At 35.0% G+C, this 26493-nt stretch overlaps 8 protein-coding genes and 1 pseudogene across 12 annotated transcripts; 7 read left to right on the top strand and 2 right to left on the bottom strand.

Annotated features, from left to right (window-relative positions):
• The first annotated feature begins 165 nt into the window (after positions 1–165).
• Positions 166–2419, top strand: LSM8 (Small nuclear ribonucleoprotein family protein). Of its 3 annotated transcripts, NM_001198394.1 has the most exons (8): positions 328–380; positions 728–788; positions 884–924; positions 1018–1092; positions 1436–1512; positions 1794–1845; positions 1925–1977; positions 2069–2419. In NM_001198394.1, exons 2-8 carry the CDS (start codon positions 752–754, stop codon positions 2157–2159), a joined length of 426 nt encoding a protein of 141 aa, NP_001185323.1. In that variant the 5' UTR covers positions 328–380; positions 728–751; the 3' UTR covers positions 2160–2419. The 3 variants fall into 3 exon arrangements, with proteins under 3 accessions (NP_176747.1, NP_001185323.1, NP_001031238.1); NM_105244.4 differs by lacking the exons at positions 1436–1512; positions 1794–1845 and having other exon boundaries at positions 166–449; positions 2069–2386; NM_001036161.1 differs by lacking the exons at positions 1436–1512; positions 1794–1845 and having other exon boundaries at positions 367–440; positions 2069–2342.
• Positions 2420–3456: 1037 nt separating this feature from the next.
• AT1G65690 (Late embryogenesis abundant (LEA) hydroxyproline-rich glycoprotein family) lies at positions 3457–5205 on the top strand. Its single transcript, NM_105243.4, has 2 exons — positions 3457–4186; positions 4685–5205. The coding sequence occupies exons 1-2, from the start codon at positions 3724–3726 to the stop codon at positions 4978–4980; spliced, it is 759 nt and encodes a 252-aa protein (NP_564862.1). The 5' UTR covers positions 3457–3723; the 3' UTR covers positions 4981–5205.
• Positions 5206–5951: 746 nt separating this feature from the next.
• On the bottom strand, positions 5952–7747 carry EXPB6 (beta expansin 6; the record flags this gene model as incomplete). Its single annotated transcript, NM_001124082.1, has 5 exons — positions 5952–6276; positions 6485–6678; positions 7055–7161; positions 7287–7305; positions 7721–7747. 5 exons carry the CDS (start codon positions 7745–7747, stop codon positions 5952–5954), a joined length of 672 nt encoding a protein of 223 aa, NP_001117554.1.
• A 201-nt stretch (positions 7748–7948) lies between these two features.
• On the bottom strand, positions 7949–9356 carry EXPB2 (expansin B2; the record flags this gene model as incomplete). Its single annotated transcript, NM_105241.4, has 4 exons — positions 7949–8550; positions 8668–8855; positions 8940–9052; positions 9164–9356. The coding sequence occupies 4 exons, from the start codon at positions 9354–9356 to the stop codon at positions 8223–8225; spliced, it is 822 nt and encodes a 273-aa protein (NP_564860.3). The 3' UTR covers positions 7949–8222.
• Positions 9357–12552: 3196 nt separating this feature from the next.
• CYP702A1 (cytochrome P450, family 702, subfamily A, polypeptide 1) lies at positions 12553–14787 on the top strand. The gene is made up of 7 exons (NM_105240.2): positions 12553–12877; positions 12966–13281; positions 13375–13524; positions 13608–13934; positions 14007–14189; positions 14269–14396; positions 14494–14787. The coding sequence occupies exons 1-7, from the start codon at positions 12669–12671 to the stop codon at positions 14627–14629; spliced, it is 1449 nt and encodes a 482-aa protein (NP_176744.1). The 5' UTR covers positions 12553–12668; the 3' UTR covers positions 14630–14787.
• Positions 14788–15260: 473 nt separating this feature from the next.
• Positions 15261–18551, top strand: SMP1 (Pre-mRNA splicing Prp18-interacting factor). The gene is made up of 10 exons (NM_105239.6): positions 15261–15406; positions 15833–15996; positions 16090–16202; positions 16359–16772; positions 16881–17016; positions 17111–17410; positions 17536–17752; positions 17896–17999; positions 18087–18155; positions 18253–18551. The coding sequence occupies exons 1-10, from the start codon at positions 15391–15393 to the stop codon at positions 18325–18327; spliced, it is 1608 nt and encodes a 535-aa protein (NP_564859.2). The 5' UTR covers positions 15261–15390; the 3' UTR covers positions 18328–18551.
• A 301-nt stretch (positions 18552–18852) lies between these two features.
• UCH2 (Peptidase C12, ubiquitin carboxyl-terminal hydrolase 1) lies at positions 18853–21607 on the top strand. Its single transcript, NM_105238.3, has 6 exons — positions 18853–19040; positions 19145–19186; positions 19749–19795; positions 20282–20328; positions 20501–20603; positions 20686–21607. The coding sequence occupies exons 2-6, from the start codon at positions 19156–19158 to the stop codon at positions 21448–21450; spliced, it is 993 nt and encodes a 330-aa protein (NP_564858.1). The 5' UTR covers positions 18853–19040; positions 19145–19155; the 3' UTR covers positions 21451–21607.
• A 44-nt stretch (positions 21608–21651) lies between these two features.
• On the top strand, positions 21652–22691 carry AT1G65642 (annotated as a pseudogene). The gene is made up of 4 exons: positions 21652–21695; positions 21969–22174; positions 22293–22516; positions 22678–22691.
• Positions 22692–23094: 403 nt separating this feature from the next.
• DEG4 (DegP protease 4) lies at positions 23095–25771 on the top strand (the record flags this gene model as incomplete). 2 transcript variants are annotated; one of them, NM_001334218.1, is made up of 8 exons in its annotated part: positions 23095–23401; positions 23491–23736; positions 23817–24012; positions 24163–24422; positions 24511–24638; positions 24754–24912; positions 25015–25065; positions 25562–25771. In NM_001334218.1, the coding sequence occupies 8 exons, from the start codon at positions 23095–23097 to the stop codon at positions 25769–25771; spliced, it is 1557 nt and encodes a 518-aa protein (NP_001322516.1). The 2 variants fall into 2 exon arrangements, with proteins under 2 accessions (NP_001322516.1, NP_564857.2); NM_105237.2 differs by having other exon boundaries at positions 24754–24927.
• Positions 25772–26493: the final 722 nt, after the last annotated feature.

Raw genomic sequence — 26493 nt, 5'->3', positions numbered from 1 at the left:
TATTATACCTAAACTAAATGACAAAATTATATATTTTTTGTAATTCAATTTTTATTAAAATTTTGAAAAAATATGTAGTTTTTTCCAAAAACCGAACCAAATAATCATAGAACCCAAATATATACTAAATTTTTGTATCGGATGAATCCAAAAAATCTAAACTGAATCCGATCTGAACCCCGAACCATGCATACTTGGTGGATTAAACAGTTCGGTTCAGGTGAAAATTTTCAGAATTGTCGGTTTCGGATAAAATAACTAAACCGGATAAAATGTTCGGTTCGGTTTGAGTATTTCTTTTAACATTTCGTAGTTAAAAGCAACATCCAAAAGCAAAAACACACGCCGGAGAGTTTTCTAAGAACAACAGTGACGAAAAGGTTTTTAGGGTTTCTTTACCAATCAGAATCTCCGCCAAGTAACGATTTTCAGATTCCGAAGCAGCAAAGGTTAGAGCTTTTCCCTCATACGTTTCTTCTTCTGAATTCCTTGAAACCCTCCGGTGAACCAGAACCTGTTTTACATTCGTTTTCTATTCGGTGGTTTCTTTTAATTTAGGTCAAATTACACTGGAATTATCATTTGTTTCTCGTAATTCTGGATTTATGTTAAGTTTGGTGAAATCTCTCGTTGAGATGGATACGAAATCTATTAATTTTTCATTGTTATCCGTAAGCACACCAAGTGTTCGATGAAATTCCTAGTCTAATTTTTAGTAACCTTTCAGTTCAAATAATTTCCGAACTGTAACATGGCGGCAACTACTGGACTTGAGACTCTCGTCGATCGTAAGTTAGTCTTTTTTTTTGCCATTCTCGATTGATATGTGATGTTCTGTCACATGAATTGTCTAAAGATCTTATCTTTTGATTGGTTGCTGCAGAGATTATTTCGGTGATTACAAATGACGGACGCAACATTGTGGTATGTTATACTCTCTTGTGTGATATCTGGTTTAGAACTCCTTATGTCAATGCAAGTATCTTAGTAAAGAGATCGATTTTTATATTTTTTCAGGGAGTTCTTAAAGGTTTTGACCAGGCTACAAATATAATCCTTGATGAATCTCATGAACGTGTGTTTTCCACAAAGGTTAGCTTCTGATTCCTGTTTTAAAGTATTTTCATCTGAACTTTTCGATGTTACTAAATTGAATGGGTGCAAATACATTTTTCTGCAAGTAAATTGGCCAGTGTATGACCTGCAAAACCTTGTTGGTTTGTATCCATGAGTGGCTATGATGTAGCAGAGTTCTCGATGTCTCCATATTTTGTTTGTAGTGATCGCATAAAACTAGAAAAATAGAGGTACTATAAGGATGCTAGTTTATCTTTTGTTCATTGTCACTCAAAGCATCTTTCGTCGTCTGGTATTGATCTTTTAATTGGTACTACGTTCTTGCTAATAATGTACATTGCTTGATTTAGTTGCGTAGTGTCATCTTTTCAACAGAATATTGAGGAAACTTACTCAGATATTTAAGATAGGCCTTGTCCTACAGTTCTTTGTTTGGTAAGAGAATAGTGAATCATGAACTAACTGGCCTCTGAATGGAAGTATCTAAATCAGATAGTGTTGGATACACCGAAACAGATTTAGTGTTAGTATTCTTCGAGTGTTATAACTGATTGAAAAAATCTTGTGAGTTCATATGTCAAAAGATTTAGCTAGTGATAGGTAAGTCAAATACGTAGATATTGGCAGTGTGTAATTAATTATACATGATCACCTCCTTTTTTTCGTAAGAGGGTTAAAGGTTTGATTCATGTCTGTTTTCTTGTTTACACTAAGAGTATGTCAGGTCATGTTGATACTTCATTAGACAAATGTTCTTGGATATTTTTGGTGTGAAGGCAGAGTTCTGTTAAAATGATGGATATTGGAATTAGGATTGAGACCTCTTACTATGTCTTCATCTTTGCAGGAAGGAGTACAACAACATGTGTTGGGTTTGTACATCATCAGAGGGGACAACATGTAATTCTTATCATCCATCATCATCAGTGATTTTCTAACATTGCAATTGTTTTTTTGTTTCAATAAAAAAAATGGTGTCATCTTTGATCAGAGGTGTTATCGGGGAGCTGGACGAGGAGCTTGATGCTAGTCTGGATTTTTCGAAGCTGAGAGCCCATCCGTTGAAACCCGTAGTGCATTGATTGAATATAGTTATGGTGAGAAAATCTAATTCTCTCATTCAAAGCCTAAAAACAAAGAGAAGATTTGATTGTAAACAATTTGGATAGTTTGTTTTGATGTCTGGAGTTGTCTTATTTGTGTATCCTAAGGACAAAAGCTATATGATATTTTATGTCTTAAACGTTTTGGTCGGAAACTTAAATCATACAATCTTTTGGACGGACCTAGGTTTGCTACTAGACCACAAATTCTTTGATTAGAAAAAAAACTTTTATTGTTAACCAAAATTTTATAGATATTCAAATTGCAAAAGAAAAAAAAAAGAGGAATTAGTTTCTGGTATCTTACAAATTATAATGTCGTTGCAATTTCATCTAGAAGGATTATATACATCATCAAATCTATCAACATCAACAAATGGCCGTATTTAAAACTTAGAAGCATCATACATTTTCTATAAGACAACAATATAGATATTAACTTAATATGTCATTCTCCCATAGTCGCATCATACAAGTCGTTGGTTTTGGTAATAACTCGCCAAAACCAAACACTTCTGATTTCATCGGAGTCTTGGGTCTTCTTTTACGATTCCAATGTAATATTCTTCATATTAAGTGATTTATTTCTTGAAATTTTTCATAGTAAGTGTTATCAGAAGCTTTTGATTTTTGGTTATTAATATGAAGAACAAAAGAATTGCGTTCTAAAAATTTTTCGTTGATAACGATTAATATTAAACAGAAACACTACAAATAAATTAACATCGTTGGGGCCTAGGGATTTCGAATGGAATTTTATTTGCAAAAAAAATAATAAAATAAAGCATGTTAACAAAAAAGTAAAAGAAAAAAAATTCATGACGAAATGCATGAGAACACTGCTGCATAAGTCTTAGGGGATTAGGTCAACAAAAGTAAAGTAGATCTTCATCAAATGTATTTTGACTTTATAATGTACCTATTAGTCAAACTATATGCGATCTAAATATTAAAAACTTGTATTTTCTCAAAGACAATGCGAGGCGTAAATATATGAAATTTTATTTTGTAGATTAAGTACCATTTATATATGAAATATAAATAAATCAAGAAGAGTAAACATGAAAGAGCAAAAGAGTAAATAGAAAAAATTATAGGAAATAAAAAGAAACAAATAGTAATTGGAAAATATCTTAAGTGGATATAACTTTTAGTTGTTTGATAATGTATAGGACTACAATATATGTATTTTCCAAAAAGTCATCCTAATTTTTCCATCTATATTGCAAGTAATTTGATACCTACTAATGATTTTTATTTTTTTTATTTGATGGGTTCACATCAAACTCAATTTCCATAAAAGACCGCTACCTAAGCAGACACGCAAATTCACATTACACGTGTGATGTGTTGTATGGAAGCGAATGTACTTGTTTTTCATAATCTATAGGTTCATATAGAGAAGTCTCTCCATTGAAAAGTTCTTCCCTCTTGACTTTAAAAACTCCATAAGGTCCCTACTTATATTAATTTCCCAAACCCCTAAATAAGATCTACAAACAAAGCTTCTTCTTCTTCTTGGTGTCATCAAGATTTTCCAAAAATGTCTCAACACCAAAAAATCTATCCGGTCCAAGATCCAGAAGCCGCAACAGCGCGTCCAACAGCTCCTTTGGTTCCTCGTGGTTCCTCTAGATCAGAACATGGAGACCCATCCAAAGTCCCTTTGAACCAAAGGCCACAACGGTTCGTGCCGTTGGCTCCTCCAAAGAAGAGAAGAAGTTGTTGTTGCAGATGCTTTTGCTACACGTTCTGCTTTCTTTTGCTTCTTGTCGTTGCAGTAGGCGCATCCATTGGTATACTATACCTTGTCTTTAAACCGAAGCTACCGGATTACTCTATTGACCGGTTACAGCTCACCCGGTTTGCACTGAACCAAGACTCGAGTTTGACTACGGCTTTTAACGTGACTATAACCGCTAAGAATCCGAACGAGAAGATTGGAATTTATTATGAAGATGGGAGCAAGATTACCGTGTGGTACATGGAACATCAACTAAGCAATGGTACGTCACTTTTGGTTTACTCCGGTTTGCTTTCTTTTGGTTTTTTAACGTAGGAAGGCTTCAAAATCTCACTACAAAACCGGTTTATTTGGTTGATTTCTGTTCTTTTCCTTTGGTTTGGTTCGTACACAAGGAAGACTTTAAAACTCTTTTCAAATTAGGGATGTCTAAATTTTTTTGGTTGGCTTTGGGTTTACTTTCATTTTGGATTAGGATTGTCAAATACTGTATATCTTTAGTTTCAAACAAAATTTGGTTTAGATAGTTTTTGTTCGGTTCATATTCAATAGTTCGGATATAATAGAGTTAATTCATTCAAATCAATCGTTTTTGGTAGAGTTGGATCATACCGGTTTATCCGGACTGAAAACCCCAAAACTAAACATATTTATTTATGTTGTTTGGTTTTCTTGTTTGATTATAATTCGTTTACACCATTTCAAACCGGGTCTTCTTATAGATTTAACTTCATTGAACTTTTGTGATTTTTTTGAATAGGGTCGTTGCCAAAATTTTACCAAGGACATGAAAATACGACAGTGATATACGTAGAAATGACTGGTCAAACACAAAATGCATCGGGTTTAAGGACGACATTAGAAGAGCAACAACAAAGAACCGGGAATATACCATTGAGAATTAGAGTAAACCAACCGGTTCGGGTCAAATTTGGGAAGTTGAAGCTCTTCGAAGTAAGATTCTTGGTCAGATGTGGTGTATTTGTTGATAGCTTGGCTACCAATAATGTTATTAAGATTCAAAGTAGTAGTTGCAAATTTCGTCTTAGGTTATAGATCCGTTTTTTTTTATATAATTAATATCGAGATATACAGAGGGAATTTTGTCAGATATAGTCACATACTCATATATAGTTCTCCTCTAAAGTACATTATTGTGTCTCAGACCTTTGTTGTATAATAAACTGTTGGTTTAAATTAATATATTAAAGTATACAATACTATGTACATAGGTGGAATTCAAAGTATAGTAGTTGTAAGTTTTTAAAACCAGAGCATGTCCACCACTCCACCTTACCTTCTTTTAAGCAAACAATTGGTTGAAGGTAGACTCCAAAATTCAGTTTTAACTACTTACAACTTAAATTGGAGGTAACTCCAAGATCTTAGTTATGAATTCAAATTTGCATTAGATTTACTTGTTCCAACAATTACTTCTGGTATTCTAAAGCAAAGACCAAACTCAATAAATAAACCTTATGGTAAGACATTCCAAGCAACATGAAAGAGATAATAAAGAGACATAGATATATAGAACAAACTGAATTTTTGCGAGAAGAGAGAGACATGTAGAAAAGAAACGCTAAAAGAACTTACACAAAGAAGATTCATGTACTTAACTTGTGACAGTCCTCTGTAACAATTTGAGAACTATCCTCATGAAGTAAGGTCCTGAATCAAAAGTACAAAGAAACAAATTCCTAGTTCAAGTTATATACCAAACCGAAGTCTTTGTAGTTGTACAACCAGTTTCAGGAGGAAGGCTACCTTTGAAAGGTATTGTAACACTGGCTAGAGAATGAGCATAATGTCGATAATTTTTCTTTTGATGAAAAAAGATTTAGAGAATGGCAAAAAATATAATATATGCGCTCATATTGGTGGTAAGTCATATATCTTTCTATTATTCGTTACTATATCATAAGCTTTGTATATTATTTGGCCAAAAAAAAAAAGATTTGTATATTGTAGTTTGACTAGAGAAAAACAATGAAATGTGTCGGATTTCAAATTTGACAAAGAAAACTCTACTTAAAGTTCACAACTGAACGGTAAGTTTCATTAGGTTTCCAATTCGCCGGAATAACATTATAAGCTAGGACTACTTTATGAGATTCAGCAGAAGTAAGTCTGATGTTGAATGGTCCTGTTAGAGGACTGCCAGAGCTGATCTTCCATACAGCAGACCTCATTTCTTGCATGGGGATGAATTCTCCGTCGGCTGGTTGAATTTCTATATAGGCCAAATCTCCATCACCGTTTTCATACTCGACAACAAATGAAATGTAGTACGGATTTGCTCCAGGGTCCATACGGAAAGCTATGTTAGTTCTTCGATATAAACATTCCACGCTGATCAAAAAACAATAGTCAATATTTTGATTCGTATATCATAGAAAATAGTTGAATTTTAATTAAATAATATTTCTGTAAAGATAATAACAAAAATGAAAACATTGATTTCTTTGATTTATCAAAAAAAAAAAATTCAACTCAAAACCTAGATATACATACTAAAAGGAAAAATTTTAAAACAAAAATTATGTAAGTATATAAGTACCGTCTGTAGTAAACACGTAGAACACCAGCCGATCGAAGTCGATCGCCTTGGCCAGGTCTGGCTAAGGCACCCATGGCTTTGCCGCTAAGATCAAAGTGGGCTGGTTCAGAGGCACAAGGACCACCAGGGCATTCGTCGGTTATCGTCACCGTTATTGGTCTCCTCGAGCATGCTGGATGCCCATTGCATAGAATCTGATAAATAAAAATGTTAACATATACTATATAGTTGATGAAAGTAAAATCTTGTTGTAACCATATAACATACATTCAGATCTTGCATGCTATGTCAATTTTTTTTCCAACCCAAATTTTTAATGTTCATTCTGATTAATTAAAAAAGACATATGAACTGGTCATTTTATTGAATATAATTACACAATTTTTTTTTACGTTTTATGAACAATCTTAGCTACATATATATAAAATTGTATCATCTTTTCTGAAAATACTATTCTAACTAATATATTACCTAAAAAGCATTAACAAAGCTGACCAAAAGGGCATAAATTCTGTGTTACATACGTAACACTATGCTCTTGAGTCTTGCCCTATATACATTCATACAAACCTGAAAACATGTTCCACATCCTATTCCATTGTTGAACACTGAAGGACCTCCAGCTGAAACCATCCCGTATAATGGTGGATTAGCCACTGCGAAACCACAAGCTCCTCCTATATATAACCATATATATATACACATTTAAGCATCATATATATTCATATAAAGAATTTACTATTCTAAAATGTATGTGTGTATATATATATATATTGTTACAAATATGTAATTTTGTTAGTACCGGTGCTACCGGCGCCTAACTTAAAGAAACAAAGACACACACGATTTAACGAGTTCACGTTCCTCAACCGGAATCGCTACGTCTCGCCGGAGAATCTCTCCGGAAATCCACTAGAACCTTTCTTTACAATGTATCTTTACAAGTTTTCTCTCTCTAGTTCTCTCTAGAACTTGATTACAATTCTCTCTCTTTCTCTATCTCCGATCTAACAGAATTACAGAGAAGAAGAAGAAGATATAGTTACAGAGCTCATGCGAAAAGACCAAAACGCCCTCAAGCTTGTTATGACCTTAGTCAGCTCGCCTCACGTGTTATGACTTTAGTCAGCTCGCCTCACGTGTTATGACTTTAGTCACAACAGACTTCGAACCCTCTCTTTCACCGAGTTTCTCCCACACTTAGACCCGAAAACTAAAATCTGAGTCACTTCTTACAAATGGAAAATCAAGCTCTCCAATCATCACGTACGAAAGGTAAATTTAAGGTAAAACTTAAGTCTAAACGATAAATGCATTCAAGAAAGGAAAACAAAATGTGATTTATGTTAAATAAATTTTGGTAATTGATTTCAAAATCATGTATTAACTTGCTATAAAAAAAAATTGTAAATAAATAACATCATTTCATTTATGTAAGTCAAAATATTTGATACCATATTCATTAATGTATACTTGCCTATATGGACAAATACATTAGCTTTTCTTTTTTTTAGCTTAAAAATCCTTTCCTTTTATAAAGTATATCACCCTGGATACAAGTTTTCTGTGTAAAGGCGTAAACTTACCACATATATATGACATATGTATAAACCACAACTCAAATGAACAAACATTTGAGCACACTAGACCTAATTTATATTATTGCCACCACACGGGATTGAACATTTAAGTAAGAGATATTATTTATACTTTATGATTAGTTTAGTTCTAGCTAGTCTTAAAAGTTGACGTTGGATTTGTATATCGCACCGGGTTGCCAGTTTGCGGGAATGACATTGGAAGCCACAACAGTCTTGCCGGATTCCAACGAAGTCACTCGGAGAGAGAGCGGGGCACGCAAAGGTGACGACACGTCGAGCTTCCACACGGCGCCCCATGATTGGCTCATAGACAACCACTTGTCAGAATCTAGAGCTTGTTTGAGTTCAATTCGGCCAATTTCGCCGTCTCCGTTTACATACGCAACCAAAACCGCGAAGGAGTTAGCGTTTGAACCTTTATCCACTTGAAATGTCACCGTTTTGCCTATATAGTTGCACTCAACCCTAAACACACACACATACCAATGAAACACAATTACATAACAAGTAAATATAACCTTACTAAATTAGTATAGAATAACTTTGTAGTAATATACTAATGCCAAATCCTTAGATACATACTTTTTATAAAGAATCTGCAATTCTCCGACATTGCGAAGCTGACTATCTTGACCAGAAATTGCCATGGCACCAAACGCTGTACCACTCAAATCGAAATGGACCGACTCCTTAACGCATCCAGGACATTCATCTGTAATGACCACCGTAACAGGATTTTTCGAACATGCCGATTTCGAAGTGCATTTTACCTGAACGTAAATAAATCAGTATATAAGCTAATCTTTCATTTATTCTTAATCTCTTCCGCTTAATATTGTAATTATATTAGTAACCTGGTAACATGCACCACATCCTTTTCCTGACTTGAACAACGACGGACCTCCGGCTGATACCATTTTCGAAAACGGAGGTTGTGCAACAGCATTTCCATAACCACAAGCTCCACCTTCATTATAATTAATCAATATATTGTGGTTAGTAATTAATTTAAATATATAGTTAGTTTCTTGCTTGTTTATCTAGAGCTGTAATTGACATAACACGAATATATATATACCGTCGCTTCCGTATCCGGTGGGGTTACCATACCACGTAGATCCGGCGATAGACCAATCAGAATCGCTGGTCGTGGCGGCTGAAATGTTGAATTTCTTGGGGCTAAAGCAATGAGTTAAGTTCAAGAGGAGACAAGTTAGAGCAAAGAGTAAGTTCATGAGCATGTAGTATCGATCTACGACAAGAATTGTCATTGTGATAAATGATAATATTAAGTAAGGTAAGATGGGCTACTTATAGTAGTTTATAGATTGATCAAATCCCGTGAAAGACTCTAATACGCCCAACTGTATTAATCCACGTGTTACTTTGTCTAAAAAAATACTATAAGACACTTGAAGTCTTTCGTTTTTTGTTTAGTTTTATTTCGAAGTGAATCCTAATTACGGTTAACCGTTAGAGCCATAGTTTATATCTGGTTGCATCATACGGTGTCGTATAGCATATTAATTCTTATTTTTCCCTAAATCAAGGTAATTTGGAATTAGATTGATGGCGAAATTTGTACGCTAATGTAACCGTTAATGGTGGATTACTTGGTCGTTGAAATTTAATCGCACGGTTGAAAACATGCATAAAGTTCTGAAAATAATCGCATGAACGTAAAACTTGGCGTAAATCAGGTTTGTCATGACGATTTACTGAATCAATTTTACTTATTTTATAACAAACTTAAAACGTGAAGGAAGGTCCCATGAATTAATTAATTTTGTATATGAGTTGAAGAGTTCAAATATCATTTAGAAAAAGGTTATACTATAAACTTAATTTTTATTAGATTCATGATGATGCACATCCGGCCCACACGATACTGTATATGTATAGTAATATATCAATGATATATATCTGCTCTGTGCCCATAAGCCCATTGAAGAAGAGTTGCAAATCAAAGCATAATAGAGCACAAACAACCGTTTGAATTCTTTAAAACTTCTCAAATCATCATCCGTTTGACTCTTGGTTTTTGGTTATACATGATACTTAATTTTTCGTGCATTTAATGATGATTTTGTTTACTACAAGTTCATAACTCTATCAAAACAAAATTATCATCATATAAAAAACTAAAATAAAAGACTTTTTTTAACAAACATAAGCAAAATTCAAGCAAAATATATGCAAATTAGTAAAACAATTGACAAAAAGTTGTAGGTTAAACTCGAGATTTCAAATGATTATTAATTACCAACTAGAAGAAATACTCTATTATGAAATGCGCTAAAAATCTAATTTTTAGATTTGACTTAAGTAATAACTTATATATAGTTTTTGGAATTAGAAACTATTCTATTGAAATTCTATCAAGCGTTAATGCAACAAGGTCGAGTATGAGGACCAAAATATCGTTGATGCGACAACGTTGAGTATTATATAGTAGCTAGTAGAAATTGTGATCAACTAACCTTGCCAATGTGCAATTGCATCAAATGCTTCAAGCCAAGGGATTTGCACAATTGGAATCAGAAGGATAGTTAGGATATGGATGTATGAGGAATACCAATCTTAGTTGTCTCAGTGGGGTTTCTCATACAGTCCAATGAGAAGCTTCTTGGAACCAATTCAACCATTTTCGTTAAAGGAATGAATCTCAACGATTGTCGAGACCACTTTTATGAAAACCTTTTACAACTACTTAAGTGTTTGTTCTTAACATATTGGGTCTTTGTTTGTATCGACATATATGAGTCGGTTTATTGAAAAAGTATTTTACTTTTTTATTTTATGTGACGGCAAAATCCTTTTTAGACAAGAGTATTGTGTTAACCTAATACAATAAACGACTCTGTCGATATATACAAAAGCCCAAATAGACCCAATAATAGCCAAGAACATATGGATCCCTCAGCATCGTTGGAGGCAATCTCATCTTTCTGATCTCTTCTAGCTTAAGATCAAATGCTGAAACCACTCTTTGGTTTTGACATGTTTCAACTTTAACAATCCAGTTTCGTTAAGATACCAACTGGAACTGAAATAGGCTTGGTTATAATTTATAATGCTTATTTCAAAGTATGTTTTCAAGGAGTAGGATATACCAACAGCAAACTTTGTAATCATTGGATATATAGCATAATTCAAATTTATAGTGAAATAAATTTGGGCAAGTTGGCTTCATTAAGACATATATAGGTCTCAATTACTCTTTCGTGTTTTTCAAATTGGGAGTAAAAAAGACTAACTTGATAAGTATATATATTGATAAGTATTGTGTATTTCAGTTCAAAATCCTGTGTTTAATATCATACAATACCTTTCTGACCAAAAAATAAATAAATATCATACCTTGAAAGATATGTATTTGATACATTCGTAACGTCCATTTACACAAGATAAAGTTTGCATTAAACTTTTTGTTCTCTTAGCAAAACAAAGCTTTTGGGATACTGTCTATGGATCTAGAAGCCTATGGAAACAGTCTTAGAGTTTTTATCATCCGAAAACTGATGGAATTTATATACACATCGAGTGAAGCAAGTTTTTTTTTTTTTTTTTGTTAAAAAATCATTGCTAAGTTGAAATCAGACTCCGTTTTTTCAAAGTCGACATATAGTTAAAACTATAAGTACAACAAATTTCGATAACTACATCTTTATGGAAAACACCAGTCTCATCTTTCTTTTTTTGGCACATTCTTATTGTCGTATTTCGAATTACATTTTCAATAACTAATGTTGAAAGAATCATAAATGACTATCTAGACTACTTATCTTTTTCAGATATTTGGATTAGAAGGTAATCGATACATATGTTTCTTGAACGCTATCGGTGTGGATAGAGTGTACAATTTGAATTTTGGTTTGTATCATACTTCAGTTAAAAATCATTGTTAACAAATTTAAATTAAAAAAGTTACTTAGTGAAATTGGCACCTAATTAGAGCGATACTTAATTTGGTTTGCTTTGTCCTACTTAAATTCATTTCACTTGTTTAAAACTTTAGTTAAAAATTAATCTAAGACCAAGTTTACTTTTTACTTTCAAAAATACCAAACAGTATGCGGGCAAACGATGAAATTGCTGATGGTGATGATATTGACGGATTAATCTAGAGAGAAGCTGTAGCGAATATATAATCTAGAGATGAGCATCAATTCATTAAAAAAAATTGAACTTAGCTTTGCATGGATGATTTTGTTCTCTTTTGGAAATCTGGGCAATACTTGTCTTCATGGGTTGTTTTATTTTTTATTTTATCTACTTGCGTGTACTAAAGCTGCTATTTTGTCACAATCCAGTTTTAATTAAATTTAAAACATCGTGTGTGAGTTGACAAAATCAAATTACAAGCTATCTTGCAGTTTTACGTATTACCTCTTTTAATTAAACACAAGGCAACAATGTTTTTTCTTATATAAACAATTTACCATCTGAAATAAACATACTTTACCAATCGACGAGAGATCACAAGTATAAGGAGAGTACTACTCCCTCTAATCATGCACCCCTAAACCATAAACCACTTACATCTTCGAAATAGTTGAAATTGAAGAAAGAAATAAGTTGATATGGTAGAAGTTTATGAGTTATTAACTGTGATGGTTTCACTCATTGTGGTGAAGCTATTTCATTGGATATATCAGTCGAAGAATCCGAAACCTAATGAAAAACTACCTCCAGGGTCGATGGGTTTTCCGATCATTGGAGAGACTTTTGAGTTCATGAAGCCTCATGACGCTTTTCAGTTTCCAACATTCATCAAGGAGAGAATCATCAGGTTCATTTGGTAATTTTCTCTAGCATGCAGTAACTCATAACTTACTTAAGTAACGTTGTCTTTTTTTTCGATATGGAAAAAATAATAGATATGGACCAATTTTTCGGACAAGTTTATTTGGAGCCAAAGTTATAATCTCGACGGATATTGAATTAAATATGGAGATAGCAAAGACAAACCATGCTCCTGGTCTCACAAAGAGCATAGCACAACTCTTTGGAGAAAACAACTTGTTTTTTCAGAGCAAGGAGTCTCATAAACATGTCCGAAACTTGACATTCCAGTTGTTAGGTTCACAAGGTTTGAAATTGAGTGTGATGCAAGACATCGATCTCTTGACTCGCACACACATGGAAGAAGGAGCTAGGAGAGGTTGTCTTGACGTCAAGGAAATATCAAGCAAGGTAAAGAAAAGTTATCCATTTCGTACTCTTGTTGATATTGCAATCCACTAGATATTGGATGATCTCAAATCTTTGTATATTTAAACGTTACAGATTTTAATTGAATGCCTTGCAAAGAAAGTTACCGGCGACATGGAACCAGAGGCGGCGAAAGAACTCGCACTCTGTTGGAGATGTTTTCCGAGTGGCTGGTTTAGATTCCCTCTCAATCTTCCTGGGACTGGTGTTTATAAAATGATGAAAGTAGGTGTTTTTAGTAACCTTAATTGTAGTAATTTTTCTACAAAATTAATGATCCAAGCCGTGAGGATGATGTTTCGTTGCAGGCAAGAAAGAGGATGCTTCACTTACTAAAGGAGACAATACTGAAGAAGAGAGCATCAGGAGAGGAGTTAGGGGAGTTCTTCAAGATCATCTTTGAAGGAGCGGAAACAATGAGCGTAGACAATGCGATCGAGTACATATACACCTTATTTCTGCTTGCTAACGAAACAACACCACGTATTCTTGCAGCTACAATAAAGCTCATAAGTGACAACCCTAAAGTCATGAAGGAGTTGCATAGAGAGCATGAGGGAATTGTCCGGGGTAAGACTGAGAAGGAGACCAGCATAACATGGGAAGAGTACAAATCTATGACATTTACCCAAATGGTGAGTTTAAATCAATATAAGATTGGCTAATACATAGTAAGTAGCTCATAGAAATATGGTTGTTTGTTTTAGGTGATCAATGAGTCCCTTAGGATCACAAGCACGGCGCCAACAGTATTTAGAATATTTGATCATGAGTTCCAAGTTGGTTCTTATAAAATTCCAGCTGGTTGGATCTTCATGGGCTATCCAAACAATCATTTCAATCCAAAAACTTACGATGACCCTTTAGTATTCAATCCATGGCGTTGGGAGGTGAATGTCATATGATCTTTTACTTATTTACTACAAATTTAGTAAACAAATTCATAGAAATTTTAAACTAAATGTTTAGGGAAAAGACTTGGGCGCGATCGTCTCTCGGACTTACATTCCCTTTGGTGCTGGCTCTAGACAATGTGTAGGAGCTGAGTTTGCTAAGCTGCAAATGGCCATTTTTATCCATCATTTGTCTAGAGACAGGTTCATTTTCATTAACTAATGATTGTGATTAGATTTTATTTTTGCTTGCAGCCAAAGTTTTTACTTACATGTAATATACCTTATATATGGTTTGAAGGTGGTCAATGAAGATAGGAACCACAATACTTCGAAACTTTGTACTCATGTTTCCAAATGGATGTGAGGTTCAATTCTTAAAAGACACTGAAGTGGATAACTCGAGTGGTTCGAATCCCGATTGCTGCAATGGATAAAAACCATCGATCTTGTTCTTGAACGATTATTGCAAATGTTAAATACTTAAAAGACTAGTTGGTAAAGATGATTTATCAAACGAGTCATATGAGGATTTAAGTTTTATGAAAAATTTACTGGACTTATAAGAATTATGCTTGTAATAATGAAGGATAACATGCATATTTTTCCTATGTTGAACAAATTGAAAATACATTGTTACCTATAAAAATGGAGATTAAAAGCAAACAAATCCTCACCTAAAACATGCTTTCTTGACCTCTTTAGGCTCTGGCAATTTAACAAGTAGCCGTTTAGGCCTGTTTAGTTTTAGACCTGTTTACATTTTTAAGCTTGCAAGCTTAGGTTGGTTCATATATGCCCATTTACATTATATTCAATTAATTGGAGAACTTTATACCATGGTTTTCTCTTTCTATGGACATTTTTCAACCCAATCAAAAAAAAGAAAAGTAAACTGAAATCTCTTACTTAGAAAATTGATTCTACTATACTATATCCGGTTTTAAATCTGGTCCTTGTTTGGTCTTGGGGATAATAATTAGTGGCGAAAACGGCGTCGCTTTTGCTTTGGTTTTGGGTTAAATGAGTGGTGTTTGCTAATGAATGGGCCTCTACGCCTTTTAACAGCCCATATTTGATCACATTTCAATCTATCACATGATTTTAACCATAATAAAGCCGTAGCCATTTCTTCTTCTTCGTTCCTTCAGATTTTTCGCAACAGAGAGAGAAGTCGAAGCTTCACGATCGTATAATAATGGCGACGGCTTCAGGTACCCATTTCCTTCAACATTTCTTCTAATTCATTTGAAACTGGTTTTCAATTTAGCTTTAAATTTCCCTTTTGGTGGTAAAAAAATCTCGATTTCGAATCATACTCTCGTAATTTTGTATCATTAATTTTAAGGTTCTTACTGTTTTGGAAGTTGTATTATCATTGATTTTCTCTATTTTGGTTTTACATCCATTTTGTTTTACTTACGAGTCTGATTCAAATTTTTGCTATTCTTATTGATTTGAGACTTTCTGTGATTGGTGGTTCTCTCTCTGTTATGGTTTTGGTTAGATTCAAATTGTGATTCTTAAGAGTCTGATTCAAAGTTCACTATTCTTATTGATTTGGTTCTTTGTTAGCAATCAATTTTCTTAAAGTTCTATCCTTTTATCTTTCTGACATATGTTTTTGGACTTTTTTGCAGTTGCTTTTAAGTCTAGGGAAGACCATAGGAAGCAAATTGAATTAGAGGAAGCTCGTAAAGCCGGGCTTGCTCCAGCTGAGGTTGATGAGGATGGAAAGGAAATTAATCCTCATATTCCGCAGTATATGTCATCTGCTCCATGGTATCTTAATTCTGAAAAACCGGTAAGCTAAAATCCTTCTTTGGTTCACCTGCTTCTCTGAACTGCCATGTTTACATGCACACTGAATACTCTTTTTATTGGTTGGTTTTAACAGAGTTTGAAGCATCAAAGGAAATGGAAGAGTGATCCCAATTACACTAAGTCGTGGTATGATAGAGGTGCAAAGATCTTTCAAGCTGAAAAATACCGCAAGGGAGCGTGTCAAAAGTATGTCCTTGGCTGGATGCTTTACCTTCAGTTTTTTGTTTTACTATCCATTCCCTTGAATGTTTGTATATTTTGGAGAAACCTTGGCTATATTGAAAGTGGAAAAACGATTTTCGTTAGTTCCATTATCTAACTTGGGCGATCTTCTTTTTGAAGCTGTGGTGCAATGACGCATACTGCTAAAGCTTGTATGGATAGGCCTCGTAAGATTGGGGCGAAGTACACAAACATGAACATTGCACCTGATGAGAAAATTGAAAGTTTTGAACTTGACTACGATGGCAAGAGGGACAGATGGAATGGTTATGATCCTTCGACCTACCATCGTGTGATAGATCTTTATGAAGCAAAAGAGGATGCACGAAAGAAGTACTTGAAGGAGCAGCAACTTAAGAAACTTGAGGAGAAAAACAATAATGAAAAAGGTGATGATGCAAATAGTGATGGGGAAGAAGACGAAGATGACTTAAGGGTTGATGAAGCCAAGGTTGATGAGAGCAGGCAGATGGATTTTGCAAAGGTTGAAAAGCGTGTTAGAACAACTGGTGGTGGTAGCACAGGAACGGTTAGGTATGGACTACTCATCATTCTTCATCTACAAGATATCTTATCTCTTTTCACATATTGGCTGTTTGCTTTAACTTGATGCACTAATGGTGTCATCCTCTCTTAATTCAGGAATCTGCGTATCAGAGAAGACACTGCAAAATACCTGTTGAACCTCGATGTCAACTCAGCTCATTATGACCCTAAAACTCGTTCTATGCGTGAAGACCCACTTCCAGATGCAGATCCAAATGACAAGTTTTATCTGGTCAGTTGATGATCATCATGGATCATGTGGTTGTATCATATCTTTTGATGGTATAAAATACCAACCATCTGTTTTACTTGTATCATGTATGCAGGGAGATAATCAATATAGAAATAGTGGCCAAGCTTTGGAGTTCAAACAGCTAAACATCCATTCATGGGAAGCATTTGACAAGGGACAGGACATGCATATGCAAGCGGCTCCTTCCCAAGCTGAATTGCTCTATAAGAGCTTTCAGGTTGCAAAGGAGAAACTGAAATCTCAGACAAAGGACACAATCATGGACAAGTACGGGAATGCAGCTACAGAAGATGAAATTCCAATGGAGCTTTTACTTGGGCAAAGCGAAAGGCAAGTTGAGTATGACCGAGCAGGGAGGATTATAAAAGGACAGGTATGGTTTCTGATGGTTTCCTTCTTGAGTCAGTTGCCTGTAGCATTCTTATTGTGATATGAACAGCTATGATACGTTTATTTTGTGTGGATCTGTTTCATTCTTAACGTGTTTGTTGTGTACAGGAGGTGATATTGCCAAAGAGTAAATATGAAGAAGATGTTCATGCTAACAATCACACTAGTGTGTGGGGATCATATTGGAAAGATCATCAATGGGGATATAAATGTTGCCAGCAGATCATTCGCAATAGTTACTGCACAGGTTCTGCTGGAATTGAAGCTGCAGAGGCTGCCCTTGATCTGATGAAGGCTAATATTGCTCGCAAAGAAGCAACTGAAGGTCTGTGTAAGCTCTATTCCTTATGTATTTTTGGTTGCATTTAATGGAAAAAATGCTCCTGAGGAATGTCTAAAGAAACGTATTTCTGCATATGTAATGTTGTTTTACACCATGTAACATTGGTTTTGTATTTTGGTGATCAGAGAGCCCAAAGAAGGTTGAAGAGAAGAGAATGGCGTCATGGGGAACTGATATTCCTGAAGATTTGGAGTTGAACGAGGAGGCACTTGCTAATGCTCTTAAAAAGGTAAAGAGTCTCATTCATTCTCTTGCACAGACGTTTCTTTGTCCTGCAGTTTTATCTTAAGCACTTGTGTTTTTTTGTTTTGCACAGGAGGATCTCAGTAGGAGGGAAGAGAAAGATGAGAGGAAACGCAAATACAATGTCAAATACAACAACGATGTAATGATCATCTAAACCAATCTTAACACTCTAATAACATTTTGTATCATATTCTTGATTTAGTGTTGATTAATCAAAATCTCTCATTTCATCGCAGGTGACTCCGGAAGAGATGGAAGCTTACAGAATGAAGAGAGTTCACCATGAGGATCCAATGAAAGATTTCCTCTGAAAGAAGTTGGCTTTCATTCCCTTTTACCATGTAACCTGAAGAAACAAGCTTATAATGTTACTTGTAGTAGTAGTGTTAGTATGTTGACATTAAAGCTTTGTGGAAGTTTTGCTACTACTGGTACTAAAAGCTTTTTGTTACTGTCTTAAAGAAGGCATAATGTCCAACATCGTCTCTTCTTGACTGAACTTTATCTGATTCGCTTCTTCATTCGTTACTCTATACGACAGTTTAATCACATATGTAGGTACTGCACTCAAGTAAGATGTTCCATCGCTGAGTACACTGGCTTGCCCGCCTGTGGCGTATAGGGTCGAGTATATTAGCCAAACCAAAAAATTTACTAGTGCATATGAAATTAAGAACCACTCAATCAAAACTAAACTATGGATCAACGTAGTGATTATTTTGCAAATTAGCCAATTAACCAACTTACGAATATGAATTTGGATTCAGTTTTGTTATCGTATGTTTTTTTTCACATATATGAATTAAGGGTCCAACGATAAGATTACGAACGAACCCACGAACCAGAGACTAAACCAGGAAAAGCAACACGACAAAGCGACTATTTAAAACAAAAATAAAAATATAATCGAGCTCTGGCAAAGTTAAACCCTAATTCCCAAATTGGAGTCACGAAAGCAATCTCCAAATCTATCTCATTCGGTTCGAAGAAGCTTCAAAGGCGATTCCTTTGCTTTAGCTAACTAGTAATTCATCGTTTTCATCTTTCGCCTCCACAATTTCCGTCAGGCTTCTACTCTTTTGGTGTATTGTTGCGGTGCTTATAACGTGATCCCTTCGTGATTTTCAGGTAGTTTCGTCATGTCTTGGTGCACGATTGAGTCGGATCCTGGTACGTTGGTCTCTTCTTAGTGTTTAATGTCTCTTAATGGGGTTTGGGTTTGTGCTTTAATTGATTTCTCACTGCATTGAATGGTTTATTAGAACTTAAACTCGATGCTTTAGATGTTAAGTCCATGTTTTTTGTTTGTTTGATGAAAAGTTGTGAAATTTATGCTCCTAGTGAATAGTGATGTGAGAATATCTGAAGTGATCTGTGTGTGTGGGTTTGGTACTATTTTAAACATTGAAGATTATCTCAAAGTTGGGGAGTATTTTTTAGGGGTCTAAGGTTATTTTAGCTGCATCTGTTGAAGAGTTCATAGTAACCTGTAGATAGTTCATATCCGGCTTGAATGATATTTGAGTTTATATAGTAAACAAAAGTGTTGGTATTTGGTATAGATCTCTTGAGTGGTTTTCTGCACACTTTAACTGTCTGTAGTCTGTTTTATTGAGATTCTCTGGTGTAGTCAATTACAATGGGAATATCTCTATGTATGATTTGCCGCATTACATGTATATCAATCTTTTGTGTTCTGATTATATCTATGTAAATATTTATGCAAGTGCAGGTGTATTTACAGAGCTTATTCAACAAATGCAAGTCAAAGGAGTGCAGGTAATTAACTGTTATAATTTATCCTCTTAACTTTTTTTTGGGATATAGAGCAATGCATAGCCTTGCATGAGACATGTTGTCGGAGAAATATATTCATGATGAGTGAAAACTTTATCAAGTCATGTCTGTCTCTTAAGAATCTAAGGAATAGACGTATAGGAATGGTGATGAAATGAATGTTGAGAATAGGTATTGTGCTCCTTGCTGTAAGTTGTTATGTTTTTGTCTAAATTTAAGTACTCTGCAGCAAAAAAAAAATCGGAACTTTTTTAATATTTTTCTTACTCGTCCTTTATTTACCTTCTCAAGTAAGTGTCTTTGTTGTTTCATGCCTTGTTCTGTCGTATACTGATAGTGATATCCCTACTCGTCTCTTTACGTTGTCCAAATGCATTCTCAATAGATGAAATTGGCTATTGCAATTATTTCTAGCATCAGTTTCCACCACTTGGATATCCCTTTTGATTTTGATTGTGTTTCCTGTAGGTTGAAGAATTGTATTCCCTGGATTCTGATTCTCTCAATAACCTCAGGTGAGTAGTTGCATCCATGGTTATTTATTTCCTTGTGATGTTTCTGGACTCTTTTTTGAATGGAGCAGAAATGATATTCTTTTGAGCCAGACCTCGAAGTCTTTGAGTTAGATTTCTTACTTATCTATGCCTTTCTTGATAAATGCTTTTCAACCGTGTGGCTTCCTTGTAGACCCGTATACGGTCTGATCTTTCTTTTCAAATGGCAAGCTGGGGAAAAAGATGAGCGTCCAACGATCCAAGATCAAGTTTCGAACTTATTTTTCGCAAATCAGGTTTGTGTCGATAACATAAGCATAAGATTTTGACTAATAGTATTGTCTTTTAATTCGTGTTCTCAAAATTCCAATTTTATAGGTCATTAACAATGCTTGTGCAACCCAAGCGATCCTTGCTATCCTCTTGAACTCTCCAGAGGTTGACATCGGGCCTGAACTATCAGCGCTGAAAGAATTCACCAAGAACTTTCCATCCGACCTCAAGGGTTTGGCTATCAATAACAGTGATTCAATCCGGGCTGCGCACAACAGTTTCGCAAGGCCTGAGCCATTTGTCCCAGAGGAACAGAAAGCTGCTACAAAAGACGATGACGTATACCATTTCATAAGCTACATACCTGTGGATGGAGTCTTGTACGAGCTTGATGGGCTCAAGGAGGGACCTATCAGTCTTGGCCCATGCCCCGGAGACCAAACTGGTATCGAGTGGCTGCAAATGGTTCAACCAGTGATCCAAGAACGGATTGAGAGGTACTCACAGAGCGAGATCAGGTTCAATCTTTTGGCTGTCATTAAAAACAGGAAGGATATCTACACTGCGGAACTCAAGGAGCTTCAAAGGCAGAGGGAACAGCTGTTGCAGCAGGCTAATACTTGTGTGGACAAAAGCGAAGCAGAAGCAGTTAATGCGTTGATTGCTGAGGTAGGCAGTGGGATCGAGGCTGCGAGTGATAAGATTGTAATGGAGGAAGAGAAGTTCATGAAATGGAGAACAGAGAACATTAGGAGGAAGCATAACTACATTCCGTTTCTGTTCAACTTCCTCAAACTTCTTGCTGAGAAGAAACAGTTGAAACCTCTGATTGAGAAGGCCAAGAAACAGAAAACAGAAAGTTCCACTTGAGAATGTAGACACTTCTCTATGTTTCAGGAACTTGTTTTGTCTTCTCTCACCAAATCAATACACTCTCTCTTCCTTTAAGTCTTGTATTCTAATTTTTGTTACACGACTAATAGATTCTCTAGTTTAAGTACCAATGATTCGATTACTGTCTGGTTTTACATCCAAATTTCTCTAGCTGAAGGTTGGTTTTTAAGGGTGTCAATGCGGACTATCCCTAACCCATCCCATTTAGTCCGCTCTGCTTTGTGATTGCGGTTTTTGTCTGGGGTATCGTACGTCTACCTAATTTTGCCTGCTCTATATAGTACATATCTGGACTGAAACCGCAGGCTATCGTTGGGTGCATAATCGGCTGTTTTCACCATATTCAGAAATGAAGAACTAGATGCATAGTTCTTGGGACGGGCCTAGGCATAGTCCACTATAAATATATAAAATAACCATTTATTAAAGATCCGGTGGCGATCACCACCAAAACAGAATGACCGAGATGAAATCGACGGTGTGGACATTATCAGCTCTTTACCCGACGAGATTCTCCAACTAATCTCCTCCTTTATTCCGACTAAGTTCGCAATCAGAACCTCTGTCTTGTCCAAGCGATGGAGGCATGTATGGTCCGAAACACCTTCTCTCTACATTGATTGCCGTAGTGCAGACACTAACTCGATAAACAAAACCCTAGCTAGATACTCAGCTCCCAAAATCATGAGTTTCCATCTCTGTATCCGCACCAGGGAACACAAGATTGATATCTTGATCGATTTCGCCAGGTCTCGCAACATGGAGAAGCTATCTCTTGAGTTTCTTGATTATGATTTTTTTTATTACTTGCACATCAGGGAACTCATGGTCGATTTCCTCCTTAAGAAACTTGTCCTTGAGTTCTTGCAAACTCACTGATAAATCATTTGCTCAGATTCTTTCTTGTTCTCCACTGCTCGAGAGCTTGACATTGCACACTGTCATAAACTTAAGTCTATTGATCTGACCCTATCGCTACGGTTAAAGAGATTTGATATAGATAATCCGGGACTAAAGCAGATTGTGGCACCACATATCCATTGTTTGAGATTGAAACACTCTAAGATACAATATGGTTTAGTGAAATCCACGTGTCTATTTCTTCCTTGTCTATTAATAGTATGTGTATGCAATGATCAAATTATTATAACACATTATATATTTATATATTCTTATTCTTATAACAAATTTTCTAATTGTTAGATCAATTTTTATAGAATCAGAAAGAAATTTTTTTTTTGTAGATATTCTTAAAATAAAATTGTTTTATGATTATAAGATTGGACCCATCTAAAAAATGATACATATCTAAAGGAGAGAAATTACGTGTAAGCTTCTCAAAACTTTTTGTTTATAAGAAACTTTAATATATTGTATTATATAAGATTCATTAACTATATACTGATGTTTAAAGATTTAATATTAACTTTAGTTAATATTTTCCTTAAGTGCAATATAATATGTTAGCATGTATTTCTCATTACAAATCAAGAAAATGATGTGAGATATTTACATTATGAGTGTATCCACAAACAATTGATAATAAGAAAGTTAATATCAATATAAATAACTCCTAATCATGTATGTTTTAAATCTCAAACCTATTCGTAGTCGCTCAACATGTTGTTCCGATTTCTTCAAACACTGGCTCGGTTCTGCCGCTTCTTGCTCATTTCGGTTCTTGGGTTCCGTTTTTCTCCTTTGCTTCTTCTTGGTTACGTAAAACTGCAAGACGAAAATAAGCACAACAGCGAGTCAGCACTTGCATCAGGGACTGACGCAAAACAACCAGAAGCGGCAGAAAACGTGACATCTTCTTCCATTGATTTTGCGGTAAATTCAGTGGTGAAGGTCTTCACCGTCTATAGCATGCCTAGCGTTTTGCAACCTTGGCGGAATTGGCCGCAGCAAGAATCCGGCGGCTCTGGTATTTGATGTTTATCCATAATTCTTATCAACTCTTTTAAGAGTCGCGCGCATAAGTATTTTCCTAACTGATCCTTGGAACTGATGTAGGATTTGTAATCTCGGGAAAAAAGATTCTTACGAACGCTCATGTAGTTGCTGATCACATATTTTTGCAAGTTAGAAAACATGGCTCACCCACAAAATACAAAGCACAAGTTCGAGCGATTGGACATGAATGTGATTTGGCCATTTTGGAGATCGATAATGAAGAGTTTTGGGAGGATATGATACCTTTGGAACTCGGAGAGATACCATCTCTGGATGAATCTGTGGCCGTATTTGGCTATCCTACTGGTAAAATGCTTACAAAAAATAAACGGGTCGAATAAATAGGTTAAAACTTGCATGGACTAATAATGACTTATGTTATGCAGGTGGTGATAGCGTTTCTATTACTAAAGGTTATGTTTCGAGAGTCGAATATACAAGATATGCTCACGGAGGCACTACACTACTCGCTATACAAACAGATGCGGCTATAAACCCTGGAAATAGTGGTGGTCCAGCAATCATAGGAAATAAAATGGCAGGTGTAGCTTTTCAAAAAGATCCATCTGCAGATAATATAGGGTAAGTTACGTTTAAACCACAAATCTTGGATAATTCATCTGCTTAAATTTGCAATATTAAAAGCATAATGGTCTAGGAAGTAGGAAGAAAACGTGGAAAAGGGTTTTGGCTTCGAAATAATATATTTTTGTGGTTTAACTTCACTTGCAGATACATAATCCCGACTCCAGTAATAAAACATTTTTTAACTGCTGTTGAAGAAAATGGACAATATGGTGGTTTCTGCACGTTAGACATTTCCTATCAACTTATGGAGAATTCTCAACTCCGTAATCACTTTAAGATGGGTCCTGAAATGACAGGGATTCTTATAAACGAAATAAACCCTCTGTCGGATGCTTACAAAAGGTTAAGAAAAGATGACATCATTCTCGCAATTGATGATGTTCTTATAGGAAATGATGCTAAAGGTAATCCTACGTTTATATATATTGTAAAACCATTGTTAAAGTTTCTCCATGTGTGATGGATAATTGAGATTGTATTTGTTGCATGCAGTTACTTTTCGGAATAAGGAACGAATCAATTTCAATCATTTTGTTTCGATGAAGAAATTAGATGAAACAGTTTTACTTCAAGTTTTGAGAGATGGGAAAGAGCATGAGTTCCACATTATGGTAAAACCCGTAAGTCATTTCTTATTATTTAGTATAATAATTTTATATATATCGGTTTAATTTTTGGTTCACATTTTTTCTGAACGACTTCAAAACTCGTTTTGTGGTGAACTATTGGATCCAGGTGCCACCCCTTGTTCCAGGGCATCAGTATGATAAGCTTCCAAGTTATTACATCTTCGCAGGCTTTGTTTTTGTACCTCTTACACAGCCATACATTGACAGTACTTTGATTTGCAATTGTGCAATTAAATATATGCCTGAAAAGGCTGGTGAACAGCTTGTCATAATTTCTTAGGTTCGTTATTTGAACTAAGATAAAAATATTTGGATGTTTGGTTGTCATGAAGGCATTAGACTTACTGGATTTGTCTTCTTGGTGTAGGTGTTAGCTGACGACATCAATGCAGGATACACTGATTTCAAGAATTTGAAGGTAATTAATGCATTTCATTGAACAACTCTTTAATAGAGGCTGCCCAAAAGCACCATGAGTTTTCTTAGAGAAAAGAATCTGGAACCAGAATTAAACCCAAAACACTCTTTATTTAAACTGAAAATAAGGATATATAAGAGTATAAACTTCCCAAAATAGAACTATGTTCTCTTCCCTCGGCCTAACCCGCTTGAAACCTCCAAAGCACTCTCTAGCTTGGATGAGTCTCACAAAAGAAACCTCATGCTTACTTATAATGAAACGTAAAAACAAAACTCTATGAGAAAAATAATTATGAAAATGGAAATCCTAAATAATTTCCTAAATCAAGAAATAAGAAGTATTCGTATCAAAGTTCATTCCAGCTTTGATTATAAAGTATTATGACCGGAAATGAAAACAAAAGAGAATCATAGTGTTGCACTCGTGAGTGTCTCGAGAATGAGGTCTATGGTTTACTAAAATGACCAAAAATATATATTTATGGTGAATTTAGGTAATAAAAGTGAATGGAGTTCAAGTGGAAAATCTAAAACATCTAACTGAATTGGTAGAGACATGCTGGACCGAGGATTTAAGACTGGACTTAGAAAACGAGAAGGTTGTGGTCCTCAACTATGCAAATGCTAAAGAAGCTACTTCTTTGATCTTAGAACTGCATAGAATACCGTCGGCCAATGAGTATGACTACCAGTGGCAGAGCTAGAAAAAATTATTATGAGGATCAATTATTAGTTTAAGGTGAGTCATAGGGGTCAGTTGAGAAGAACCAAGCCAAATTATGTCATTATATACCAATTACATAAAGATGTAAGTAAGTATTTTTAAATGTTATGGGGGTCAACTGACCTCCTTGGTTATGAGTTAGCTCCGCCACTGATGACTACTAGCATGACTTGTTTAAGTATACTGTATATAGTTTCAAAGAGAACATTTAGATAATGGCTACTAGCTCTAAGAAATTGGGAACTTCATTATGTGTTCTTGAAGTGAAATCTTGATTCTAGAGGTTTTACTCTACTGTCTGAATGAGATTACGAAACTTTACTCTGAAAAAACTCATTACGCCATTTTGCATAAAAAGTTTTTTTCCACAATTCAGTAATAAATCTTGATTGAACAATTGGTAAAATTTACAATTCCGGCACAAACTCATGATTATGCATGCAGTTCCGTTCCGGCCACATTATCTCTATTAGATTCATATACTGATATACAAATAGTGTAATAATGAGCTGTGATTTTAATGAAGAGACTTGTTTTTCATGCGACTTTTTTTAATGTTTTTAAAACGTGGTTTCGTTGAATACATGAAATTAACACATGGTTTTTTTTTTTCTACCGCTAACTAAGCTAGAGAAACTTCGTTCATCTACTGATCTACTAAATAATAAATTTTTGGTGTCTAAAAATATGTATATCATTTTT

The sequence above is a fragment of the Arabidopsis thaliana genome (assembly GCF_000001735.4).
Source record: "Arabidopsis thaliana chromosome 1 sequence".
Classification (NCBI taxonomy): Eukaryota; Viridiplantae; Streptophyta; class Magnoliopsida; order Brassicales; family Brassicaceae; genus Arabidopsis; species Arabidopsis thaliana.
The sequence above is the reverse complement of the archived record's forward strand: the minus strand, read 5'-3'. Positions and strand labels throughout refer to the sequence as shown.